Source organism: Dermacentor albipictus, chromosome 9 (genome assembly GCF_038994185.2).
Source record: "Dermacentor albipictus isolate Rhodes 1998 colony chromosome 9, USDA_Dalb.pri_finalv2, whole genome shotgun sequence".
Classification (NCBI taxonomy): domain Eukaryota; kingdom Metazoa; phylum Arthropoda; class Arachnida; order Ixodida; family Ixodidae; genus Dermacentor; species Dermacentor albipictus.
In genome coordinates, this window is record NC_091829.1 from 20,254,699 (window position 1) to 20,267,129 (window position 12,431).

Genomic DNA, 12,431 nt, shown 5'->3' on the forward strand with positions numbered 1-12,431 from the left:
TTCAACCGCTCGTGCGGTACAGCCTACCGTGGCCTCCGATGTGCGCGCGCAGACGCCACCAATCTCAGAGTCTACGCGTTTCAGTTCAATTCTGCAGGGCTGTAAGCACCCAATCCCTTGCCGAGCATTAGTCGAATTTGAAAAATCAACATTTGCCTCCGAAAGGGTTCTCTTAGGACGTTTAGAGGAGCCTCGTCGTCGGCGAGATGTTCAAAGGCTGTCAACAAATTTTTGCACGAGAGGGTGGCCTTGATTTTTAGAATTTCAATAAACTTAGCTGTTCTCGTTAACTCAAATCACCATTATCGCCTTGATCAGTGGCACTTTCCTGTTCTTCTTTAATTACCATTCCCTTTCCGGTATGCTAAGTAGCTGGTCAGTTCTTCGATTCTGGCCGACCTGCAAGCTTTTCTATTATATATAAAAAAAGAAATGTGGCAGAAACTATCGGATATGACGGTCAAATAATTCAGCGATAACTTTCTTGTACAACTTGCTGCGTATCCCCATGCTACCCGTGAATCTCGAAACCCTATGAGCACGTCAGCAGCCACAGGCGGTGGCCATCTCGCTGCCAACCACTATGCCGTATGATACCACGACACCGTGTATCTTGTTGCAATCACGGCACCCCTGTTCACATTCCGTAGCAAGCGCGACTAGCCACAGCATCTTGGTCGCAATGGCTATCACTCATCAAATGTCCTCGGTGTACGCGAAGCTGCCTGTTGCAGATGCGGCGCTATTGGTTTATTATATTTAAGGCTACATATCCCTTGTAACACCTTGGCACATCCATTACTAGGTACTGGCCAAGAATGGACACATACCAATATCACAGACGCAGTTCAGAAGTTGTCGGTTCGGGTATACGCACTCGGTGTCTCACGTTATCTGCTCAACAAGGCAGCAGCCAGCACATACCAGTGGCCCGAGATGACCACCCTCTCCCGGTATTAATGCCATTAGCATTCTTGGGAACTTCCCCCAGTAGTCAATATGTATGTAGCTATCTATGTATGTATCTATGTATGTCCGCGAAAGAGAATATAACCTCTTTTGCGGATAACCTCTTTACCACCAATTTGGGTCCCTGTTCTAGTAGTTCGTGGTTAAAGTGGTAAAGCATCGAGCTGCTGTGCTGAAGGAACCGGGTTCAAAACCAACTCCTAGACTAATATAGGTCGCAGGATATGTGCAACTGGGTATGGGCAGCTCTTCAATTACCTCTTTCACGTCATTTTGTGAGAGAGAGAGAACAATAATTTCTATTGGGTTGACTACCAAAGTTGACTACCTCGTTGGGTGGATCCCTTAGTTTAAGGCCCCATTGGGTCGCACCACTCGGCATACCCGCTAGATCAGCCGTCGCTGCTCTTGCGAGTCTGCTCGTCAGCGCAGTCTTCAAGGAGGAAGGTGAAGGAATAGGGGAGTAACCCGGAGGGTGCGGGCATTCCCAGGTGCAGTGATATACTGTGGGCTTTGCTCCACAGTAGGTACGTTATTAGGGCTATTGTGCGGGCGTAGAAGAGGTGAATATAAAAGAGACAGGGGAAGGAATGAGTTGATGCTGTCGCCACGCGACGGCATCTTCTCGGTTAAGGGGATTATGTGGTTGGCGAAGTGTCTCCTGTTATCTCTGTAACGTTGTAGAGTTTCAGTGTAGTTCCGTTCGGTGCACCTTCTGGGTTGGACAACTCTTCAAAATGGCGCTTGGTTAGCGAACTCTCGGGCTACCGCCTTAACGCGTTCATTGCGCCATACTGAGTGGTGGTGGTGGTGGTGGTAACACCTTTACTGAGATTCTGCTCAGTTATCTGGTAGGCCCGAGTCCTAGGATGTCCCCTCACCAGGAGCGACCCTTTCGGCCCAGGCAACGAGGGCTTTTTGTCGTTTTTCATCCGGCGTTCTGAGCCAATGCGCATGCGGCATTGGGTGTGTGCCGCATTTCGTAATCATTGCACAAAACATACCATAAACAATTACGCATTAACCATCAGATCGACCGTTAATAGCATTAGAGTCGCCAATGATCTTTAAAGGATGGATGCCCCGCAATTTTTTTATTATTACTGTGCGCCATCGGCCGACGTCCATCCAAAGTGGGCGAAGTAACTAAAGAAAGCTATCGCGTTAAAAAATCACTCCAGTCAAACACGAAAACCTATGCGAAAACCGGCGTGCACTTCAGCTCGCATTCGTATGCCTGACTCTACGACAACCCATCGGCCCGAAAACGGTTGAACCGGAGACCAGGGAGCGTCTAGCGTGTTTTTTTTTTTTTTCTTTTTTCAAAGAACGTAGCGGCTTCTCGGAGCAGGTACAAGGTGAACGCTTTCTTCCAAACGCTGCTGCTGGCCCCACCGGAAGCGGCGCTCAGTCGCACCGCCCAGGGAACGGGTAACCTACTAGCCTCCCAGTTGCTTGCTTATTTGCAGGTGCCGAGAATTAGCTAGCAATCCGGCAACGGCGAAGTTACATAAGAAACGCCGGAGAAAAAATGCCTATAGCGCGCGGGGCACCCGGCAGATAGCATCTCGAGGTGTGGCTGCCACGCCTAGAGTTGACGCTCACGATAATGGCCGTCTCCCCGGGAAGGGGGCGCGCTAACTTTCTCACCTCGCTTTTACCTTTTAATTGCCGGTAGAGGCATCGATGAAAACATGGCTGCACCTGGGGCAGGTATAAACAAATGCAAGCGAGAAGCTTTTCCTCCCCGATAGCGGTGAGCTTGTCACGAGGTGCACGGAGCGGAAGTACGTCTTTTCGAAAAGTGGCAGACGGTCCTTCGTGGGGTTTTGGTGCAGCCGTGGTGGTTACTGGTTTTGATGCCTGGTTGTTGTTGCTACTTGCCTTTGGTCGTTGTCGTGTTTGTTGGCTGGTTCTTTCTACTGGTTGATGTTGATGAACTTTGCAACACTGTCTCGATTGAGTGGAAGCAAAGCACGTCTTTTTGGGGAAAGAGCGAGGAAGTGAATGTATAGATGGCGTCTATGCGGCGATGGTCTTTATGGTATTGGGCGTCTGGTGGTCATCGGAACTTGCTCCTGGTATTTGTCGTTGTTTATTGTTGCTGTTGATGTTTCGTTGCTTGTTTTGTTCGTCGGGTGTTCTTGTAAGCTGTTTTTCACCGCAGCTAAGAGCACCGTCGCTCCAGTTAAGCACTGACATCCTCTTCCCTGCCCTCGAAACGCACACGGTAGCTGATGAACTTTCTCTTCGGGGGCTCCAGCGGCCCACAGGGCGTGGCTGCCGGCCATCGTCACGTGAGCAGGTATCTCAAAGACGAAGAGAACGAATGGGGGTGGTTCCTCTCTCATGGCTGTGGCGTGCTTCTGAAGAAGCCGCTTCAAGTCGAGCCAAGGAATTCGCTTTGGTCGCGCCGCGTGAGCTGCTTGTGCGGCCTGGTCGAGCGGCCGTGCTTGTGCGCCGTACCCCGTGCGCAACGGTTGAGCACACCGAGAAAAAAAGAAATGCTTCATTTTACTCCGCGCTGCTCGCACTCACCCCGACTCCTCGCACGGTGCCTCTCAAAAGGCGTGTATTGTCGCGCGCTTCATTAATTACAGAACGCGCTCGGATGATAATTGTACGACGACGACAAGCAAAGAATGCACGCATTGGCCGATGTACACGAGCTTACCGAGAGCTCCCGACGAACGTCGCTATATAGCGTCGGAAAGACCGCGAGTTGTGGATGAATAACAGTAAGAAGAAACTTGCAGAGCATGCTATAAGTCAATGACAAGCTTTCCTCTACAAAATCGGCATGGAAACTCAGGTGTAAAACGTTACCGACTTCCTAGTTATGTCTGCCCGTTTCTTGTTGACCTGAGTTTGAAGACTGCGCGGTGACCGAAACCGGCCGATCGAGACGACAAGAGGGATAATTGAGGCCGCCAAAATCAATCGCCTGGGAAAATTAATGTGTCAGTGAAGCATCAATAGGGTTGAAAAAAAAAATATAGTGATAGATTATCGGCTGCAGGCGCCGCGTCTATAGGTGGCTTCTTTCGGCCTGTCCTGCATGCCGCATCTATGTTTTTTTTTTCCGATGCATGCCGCACGTGTTTTTAAACACAGCGACGTTACTGAGGTACAAACATCGAGGTAGACCATGCAGGTACAGCAACACGGACAAGGAAATCGTTCTACGAAGTTATCTGTGCAAACTTCGCGAATACTAAAGTAGTCCCAATGTATGATCCATTTTTGTTGCATGCACAGAACCGTATAGGACATCTCTGAATATGCCCCTCATCTCTCAGCCCACTTGAGAGGCCATCGGGCTGACCTTAAACAAAAAACCTATTCGCCGTCATCAGTTCCAAGGACAGTGTCCTATGATTTACGCGGGCTACGTGCGAGTGCTTATTGCTTAAGAAGCCAAAAAAAAGAAGTACACCTTCGTTAGACACAATTATACTCGACTTGGCTGTTTCGCGGTTCGTAATCTTGTCTCTCCACAGTAACCTAACCTGATGTGCAGTGCACCGCGATTGTTACGCGATACTCGGAAAACATGGCGGCCGATACTTTCTTACGCCACCGGTGGGCGCTGGTGACACTGAGATGACGCATTCTTGCGTCACATGAAAGCGAGAACCTTTTCGATGCATCGTAACTGCTTTCGGCCTCCTCAGCGATCCCCCAGTGATCACCGACGGCGCATTAAAGCGCCGACCACAGTGCTGTCCGAGTATGGCGTTTCAATCGCCGAGCACTGTACGTCGATCATATCACGTCTGCGCACAAACTTCGCCCAGCGCACCTATAAAATTTTGCTGGACGTTTGCGCTTAACTGTGCCTGCCTATTCACGCGTTTTCGTCCTACTATAGTTAGGGGGCGGCAGAAAGGTAGGTAGGCGGATGAGATTAAGAAGTTTGCAGGGACAACATGGCCACAATTAGTACACGACCGGGGCGGTTGGAGAAGTATGGGAGAGGCCTTTGCCCTGCAGTGGGCGTAACCAGGCTGATGATGATGATAGTTTATTGAGCAAAAACCTGCCGCCGTGGACATCACGTGCTACAATCAGGAGAGAGCATTACATCACGCAGCCTGCCTTGACCATAGAGTTCCACACAACTACTAGATGAAGCTGTGGACGCTAGTGTGTAAGGAGGCTACAAGCTGACCGGTTCAACGCAGCATGAGAATGATGGATAGCATATGCATAGATTCGTCTAAACTTCACCCCTTTGGATTTAAACGGCTTCGTGACTTTGCAGTCTGTTCGTTTTGAAAACAGCATTGCGGTTTGAACAATTAGGTAAACCTTATTGTAGGTGTCGGACAACAGGGTGTGTGTACTAACGATCATTCCCATACTGGTTGAACGATCGCAGCGCCAACGCAACGTTTCCTCTATTGATTACTGTAGGAAACTCTATGGCCTTGGGCATGGCCTCCAAGATCCCCCCCGCAAACGCGCGCGAGTGTGATCTCGGAGGCCATGGCCTTGGAAAGCGAAGTTTCCGTGAAACTATTCCCTTCGTTTTGTGCTCGCCGTATCGGCCGCGGATGCTTGGTTCGGGGTACTTTTTAATCGACACACACTTGTTCGGAAGTACTACCTGCAGAGCAGGAGCACTACAACCTACCGCCCGCTCTGACGTGACAATCACATGTTTGACTTCAATCGTGTTGCGCGATACACTGCTATATCATTCTATTCCTAAATAATCGCTACCAGTGCGTCGCCAGGACATACTACAACCAAGGGCGGCCTGGCGCAAGCGTATCCCGTCACTTATTTTGTCCTCGTCGCAGAGCGGAACATCAGTCGCTCGCAGTGGGTCGCCGACAAGTCGAAATTGCCACATTGGTGAAATACTGCTCATATTTTCAAAAAATTCACCTTTTAAAAAATGTTATTGGAGTCAGTAATCCCAGGAGTGGGTATGAGACAAAGTAAAAATTACAATTCACAATGTCTACACGATGATGATGATGATGATGATGATGATGGTGATTTGTTGGCGTCCCCTTTGAAATGGGGCGGTGACAAGCAGTCACGTAGTCAGCTAGAGATACATACTATACATGCTCTTCAATCTAGCATTTTTGCACACATCTCCTTATCTTATTTATCTTCCTCAAAACTTCTAAATCTACCTTATTTCTTATACCGCTACCTATGCCTGTAACGGATCCAGTCGTATCAGTCTCTTCCCTGCTTACTCTAAAACTTCTCTTTCTTATCTCCACTGCTGACCGGTTGATGCCTTCCTTCCACTTTACATCGAAGCGCTTCTGGAAGGAAGGCGATACCTGCGGGTCTCGCTGGATGAATACCTTCGCTATCCATTAGCGATGTGCTGAGCAGTCTCCGGATTTTTGCTGCAGCAGACAGACGGCTCATCTCGTTGCGAATATTTGCTCCGGTATGCTTTCGTACTTATAGGCTCGTCATATTTTGCACGATAAGCTTACTACTACTCAGGCGATTTCAGCTCGAACCTCGAATAGGGGCACAAAGAGGGTGCACGCGCCCATTTTAGATTGTTGAAGAAGAAGACTTCCACGAGACCGAGCCTCTGTTTTGTCTGTGCTGAATTTTTCGACACGATAAACGTTTCACAGCGCCGCAGTACGTCGACGATGAAGTCCAGCAAGGCGGAAGACCTGATGTCCACGACCACGACCTCGTATGAGACGGCTCCGAGCGTGCCGGTGCGGAAAAGGGACAGGAAACGCAAGAAGAGCGACTACCAAGACGAGCAAATGGCTGCGGTGATGGAGCTCATCCACTCCATCGAAGCCGGTGAGTTAAAATTATGGGCTTTTTACGTGCCAAAACCACTCTCTGATTATGAGGCACGCCATAGTGGAGGACTCCGGAAATTTCGACCACCCGGGGGGTTCTTTAACGCGCCCCTAAATCTAAGTACCACGGGTGTTTTCGCATTTCGCCCCCATCGAAATGCGGCCGCCGTGGCCGGGATGCGGTGAGTTCCCGCCGAGGAGGCCATGGCGATCGTAGTCGATTAGGTTGGGACCCAGCAAAGCGCCCGTAAAGTTCGAACAAGCGGCCGCGCTTCTAAGGAGTAGCAGCGCATAAACGTTTACGTCCCCAGTGGAGCGAAAAACGCGAGCGACAATTCCATTGCGCGGAGCGAATTGGTCTCGGAGCTACTTTTTTTTACGGACACACCGGTGAGAAGCGGCCGATTCACTCACGTGGCCAAACGCAGCGACGAACTATGTACCGAGGTGGTCCCCAAACGCTGGGTTTCAAATAAATTATTGGTTGGAGTTAGTAATTTTTTTGTTTTCAACTCTTGTTCCCAACCAGACGGACTTCCGTCGAAGATGTTTTCGTTCAACTATGTATACCCTCCCCTCCCAGGATAGCTGAACTCAGCCGTTGTGATTCAGCTCGAACCATTTGTTTGCCGTGGCGCCAAGGATGTACGCAAGTGTGGTGACGACAACGCTGGCGCGCTCTGCCTCCCTCCCGAATGCCGCGTGCGGTTTTCCCTAGTGTAGACGTAAGACGACGACCTCTTCCCGTTGAAGCCCAGAAGTCATCCGCGGCTTCACTGCAATTAACACACGGACACACGAACATCGTGTGCACGCATGCTTAGGGCCGATTTACGCTCGAGCCGCCCATCGCCGCAAGCCGCACCGCATGCGTGCGGTCGCGCGAAAGGTTGCACGTATCAAACACTTGTGCACAAATTTCGCTTTACAATGTGTAAGGTATACACTGTGCACACAGTGTAAATGGTAATTTGTGCACCAGTGCCGGATACGTGCAATTTTTCGCGCGACCGCAAGCGTGCGGTGCGGCTTGCGGCGATGGGCGGCTCGAGCGTAAGTCGGCCCTTACACACCACATACGCACACGCACGCACGCGCACACATCGAGCAAGCCACTAATGGAACACTGCATAAGAGCTAGCTGTATATCATACAAGTAAACATGGTACGCCGCGCCTGCCACAGATGGCAACTTCAACGTGTACACAAAACGCATCACAGCGTGAGGTGCGTGTTCACAAATTCGTCTCGATTCGACGCTCGGTGTGTGCACACTGTGGAGCGAATCGGTGCGAGTTCAATCAATCGCAGCCAAACGGTCAATCAATCAGTGACCAATGAGACATCACTGTTGACATCAAAAAATAAAACAAGCATACAGAAGGAGTTTGAAGTGTGGGTTGTACCACCGCGGGTATATAGGGGAGTTGCATAAAGCCGAAAAACCTGCAGTGGTGCAGTCAGGCAATAAACAAAAAACGAAAGCTTTCTCTTTAAAAGAAACCTTGACGACTCCGTTGATGCCCGAGAAATGACGTGCCGGTTGTTTTTGTGACGTAGCAGAGCGCGATTCTCCCTAGACGAACCTCGCAATACGTTTTAACATGACGCATTCAGAACCGGTTCAGAACCGCGCGACACGATTTATCCTGTCAACTTATTCATACAATACAAGCATCTCGGCACTAAAAGCCCAAATAAACCTACCCTCTCTAGCCTCACGCCGTAGAATAGCCCGTCTTAATCTTTTTCATAAATTCTTTCATTCCTTGCCTTTTGACAACCCGTACATAAAAAGAGCACATCGCATTGCCCGCACCAGTCACCCTAATACAGTATATCTCCCACAAGCTCATACCGTTACTTTTCAGCAATCATTTTTTCTGCGCACAACACGAGACTGGAATGGCCTGCCCGCCGAAGTTGCCACTATCATCGACCCACTTGCATTCAAGCGACTCATCGGAAATATCCCCTTGTAATTTGTAGTATCTATTTGTCACTAACTCCCCACTCCCTCATGTAATGTCTCAACAGAGACCTTTGAGGAAATGAATAAATAAAAAAATAATCCATTCAGATGACGACGCCGCACGCCGGAGCCAACACGGTCAGACGTCCGCGATGGACGGCTCCGCGAGAAGGCCACCAGACCATCCGGCAGCCCAGCCTCCGCAAGGCTCCGGGACAGCACCGGCTCGAGCGGATACTTTCCCACAAATCCCGCACGCTTACAAGTCCGAAAGAGCAGCGCCCAAGGAATCCAGCTCGAAATCGGCAGCCAAGGAAGGTAACGTACTTTATTACGATTATTGCACGAACCTACAATACGTACATCGGCGTACATCGGTTAGTAAACTTGTATTGCGCGGCGTGGGCTACCTTCTGTTACCCAATGCGATTCATATTTCTAGGCGAAAGTTCTCAATTGAGTCAATAGACACTATAACCTTGACACACTCCATGTGTTATCGCTTGATCCTGTGTTGCAAAACAACGGTATTGCCTTACAATCCCCAACGTTAGCTACGCAAAATAACCGCGTCAAGCACTACTTCTTCGCAAGAACAACCGTTGAATGAAATAGACTTAGATCTACCTGGAAATAGAACTCGCAAGTGAGTATGAAGGTCAACTATAGGAAATCCCGATGAGCGCATAACGTGCTGTGAAGTCAAGGGCACCGAAAAAAAAAATATGTGCGAAAGTTTCCGATTCCTCTATTTGTGAATACAAACGTTTTTTTTTTTCGACATATTTTGAATGCATTCATTTGAAATGCCTGGCAACATTGCGGCAACGCATTAGTAGTAGACAGCTAGCTATTTCTTTGCAGGCTTAGCAACAGTCTGAAACTATAACGTACGCAGTATACCCACAATACTAAGCGCGTAGGCCTGTACACAGGCCTGCGCATGTAATGCCTTCTCGTCAACTACACCCCGTGCGCAGACGCAAAGCCTCCAAGCCTGAGCGAACACGCGTATCCGCCGGTTACACCGACGGAAGGCGCCCAGAAAGGAGATACACCCAAGGCTTCTGCGGACGCCAAAGGAGCCCGCTCGAAGAGGTAGGATCCGGCGCCATTTTATGCGAAGCATACTAGCCGCACAACCACGCTCTTCCTTGCTGCGCCGCGCGCGGCCGCGTAGCTACCATATGACGTCATAACAGCTCCAAAGGCGGAGGCTCAACTCGTGCGCTCGCTGGCGGCCGCGTAGCTACAGAGCCGGGTCTCAGCTCGTGCGCTCGCCTGCATGAGTTGTTCCTTCGTCTAGCCGAACCAAATATAGCCAAGCAACAGCAGTTCACCAGGCTATGCAGGGGTTCAACAACTAAAATAAAGGCTAGTATGCTTCGCATCCTGGGCTTAACCTTAGCTAAGCCACAGCCATTTTTACGGGCGTCCGTAGCTTCTACGCTTACTACTACGCAGCCGACTGCACTGGTAAATAATTTGCACCTTTAAATGTGAAAAAAAAAATGGTGCAAATGGATCTATAACTCACACCCTTACGCCCAAAATTGGGGCAAGGTTGTGAGTTACTTCACCAGTTTCGAGATATTCATTCTCGAAGTGTTGTCCACCAAAATGCATCGGCGTTTTGGTAACATTTTTGCTTCAATGCATGAGGCGGCGTTTTCTTTAAAAAAAAAAGAAATGAGGAGAACAACAGTGCATTCTTACCGCAACTTTGACGACGCATCTCAGTACCAGCGCCGTCCCCAGAATTCGTTCCAAGTCGATATGCCGTGCAAACTCACAAGCTGCAATTCGTAAATTTAAATATGTACCGTAAGTTGATTAATTAGAAGTTTCATTAGCGTAGTTACGTTAATTATTCAATTAGGCATATTGACCTATCACTGAAGTAATGACCGCCTCATCGAGCAATTTAGCGCAAGCGTTATAACTGTGCCATTTGCCAGAGGCAATTTTCTTTTTAAATTGGTTCAGCTAAAAAAAAAAGAATACCCTACATATTATGTTCTTCGTGACTTCGCTTGTCATTGCGTCTGCTTCTGCGTTCATTTCGCTCTTTCGGTAAACCACTGACACATATCCACCAAGCGATTCCATAGTCTGACGAGAAAGCTTATAGGTGGAGAGTACATAAGTGAATTACACGTTTCATGTACCATATGTCAGTTTTATACCAACAGACCAGTGTTATGCTATGTTCAGGCTACGTTCGTAAGGCGCCGATTTTTCGTAACATGCGTAAGCGGAAGCGCAACAAGCGTTTGCGTCTAGTTCAGACTGCGAACGTAAAGGTACCAACGCGCGCAATTCACGCAAATATCGTGGGTGAGAGTGTTAAAGGGTCGGCAACATTTACGACTGTGATATTACGACCGTTGCGACAGTTTTCAACAACCGGTGACGACACTTCGGTCCTCCCGTCTGCAGACAGCTGCCATTCCGTGCGCACGATTAGGTTGGCTGTGTTCGTGAAAATTTGTGCAGTGCGCCTTGCGAGACTGTTTTCAGTTCATCTGGTTTATCTGCCGAGGAAATAGATGGCCACAGATGCGTGCTCCGAACTTCGATGAGTGGTCTCACTAGGTTTTCAAGGAAGCGGAACTGCTGGGGCGACATGCGCATGAAGTTATGAAACATCACAGCGTCACCAACTCGGAGCTTGGCGAAAAGGTTGTGAAAATCGCCGTCCACGGCCCTGTCGAGAAATACTTCCCGCTCCCAAACCCTTCTGCGTCGCCTTCGTCGTCTTTGTGCGATTGAATACATGACTATAAGTTTGTTTTGAGCGTGAATTTCTTCGATCTCGGCCAGCGCTCGCATGTTGGCAGGAGCCATATTGGACCGCTGGTGACGTCGATTCTGCAGCTCCAAATTTGATTGGCCTGTTGTAAAAGCCGTAATTTAAGCAGCAGTAAATGTGAACAAAGGTGCCGGCTTAACTGCCGTAACGTTTTTTACAGCCGTTACGTTCGATACGCCAAAAGAGCTGTTACGCGAGTTACGACCGTAGTGTGAACATAGCATTACTTCACCAGTTTCGAGATATTCATTCTGAATGTGTTCAACAAAGTGCATCGGCGTTTTGGTTACATTTTTGCTTCAATGCATGAGGCGGCGTTTTCTTTAAAAAAGAAATGAGGAGAACAACAGTGCATTCTTACCGCAACTTTGACGACGCATCTCAGTACCAGCGCCGTCCCCAGAATTCGTTCCAAGTCGATATGCTATGCAAACTCACCAGCTGCAATTCGTAAATTTAAATATGTACCGTAAGTTGATTAATTAGAAGTTTCATTAGCGTAGTTACGTTAATTATTCAATTAAGCATATTGACCCATCGCTGAAGTAATGACCGCCTCATCGAGCAATTTAGAGCAAGCGTTATAACTGTGCCATTTGCCAGAGGCATTTTTTTAAAAAAATTGGTTCAGTTAAAAAAAAAGAATACCCTATATATTATGTTCTTCGTGACTTCGCTTGCCACTGTGTCTGCTTTTGCGTTCATTTCGCTCTTTCGGAAACCACTGACACATATCCACCAAGCGAGTCTATAGTCTGACGAGAAAGCTTATAGGTGAAGAGTAGATAAGTGAATTGCTTCGTGAACTATATGCCACTTTAATACCAACGGATCAGTGAAAGCCGTGCACTGGAAGCCACAGATGGTACGAAAAAAA

At 48.7% G+C, this 12,431-nt stretch overlaps 2 protein-coding genes across 5 annotated transcripts in view; one reads left to right on the forward strand and one right to left on the reverse strand.

Moving 5' to 3' along the window:
• The window catches only part of LOC135917325 (acetylcholinesterase-1-like), a 121,627-nt gene that overhangs the window by 89,658 nt on the left and 19,538 nt on the right, over positions 1 to 12,431 (forward strand). For 2 of the 3 annotated variants that reach the window (XM_065450908.1, XM_065450910.1), the window contains exons 1-3: positions 6,532 to 6,768; positions 8,851 to 9,060; positions 9,723 to 9,840. In XM_065450908.1, coding sequence (XP_065306980.1) covers positions 6,606 to 6,768; positions 8,851 to 9,060; positions 9,723 to 9,840 — 491 coding nt within the window. In that variant the 5' untranslated portion in view covers positions 6,532 to 6,605. Of the gene's footprint in view, positions 1 to 6,531; positions 6,769 to 8,850; positions 9,061 to 9,722; positions 9,841 to 12,431 lie in introns of those variants that run through there. The other variant, XM_065450907.1, reaches the window with a different exon arrangement.
• Positions 1 to 12,431, reverse strand: part of LOC135917327 (lactadherin-like) — a 127,349-nt gene that overhangs the window by 89,609 nt on the left and 25,309 nt on the right. Inside the window, exon 1 of one of the 2 annotated variants that reach the window (XM_065450915.1) lies at positions 10,459 to 10,535. The exons of the other annotated variant lie outside the window; for it this stretch is intronic. The gene's annotated coding sequence lies outside the window, so the exon portion shown is untranslated. Of the gene's footprint in view, positions 1 to 10,458; positions 10,536 to 12,431 lie in introns of those variants that run through there. 2 annotated transcript variants of the gene reach the window in all.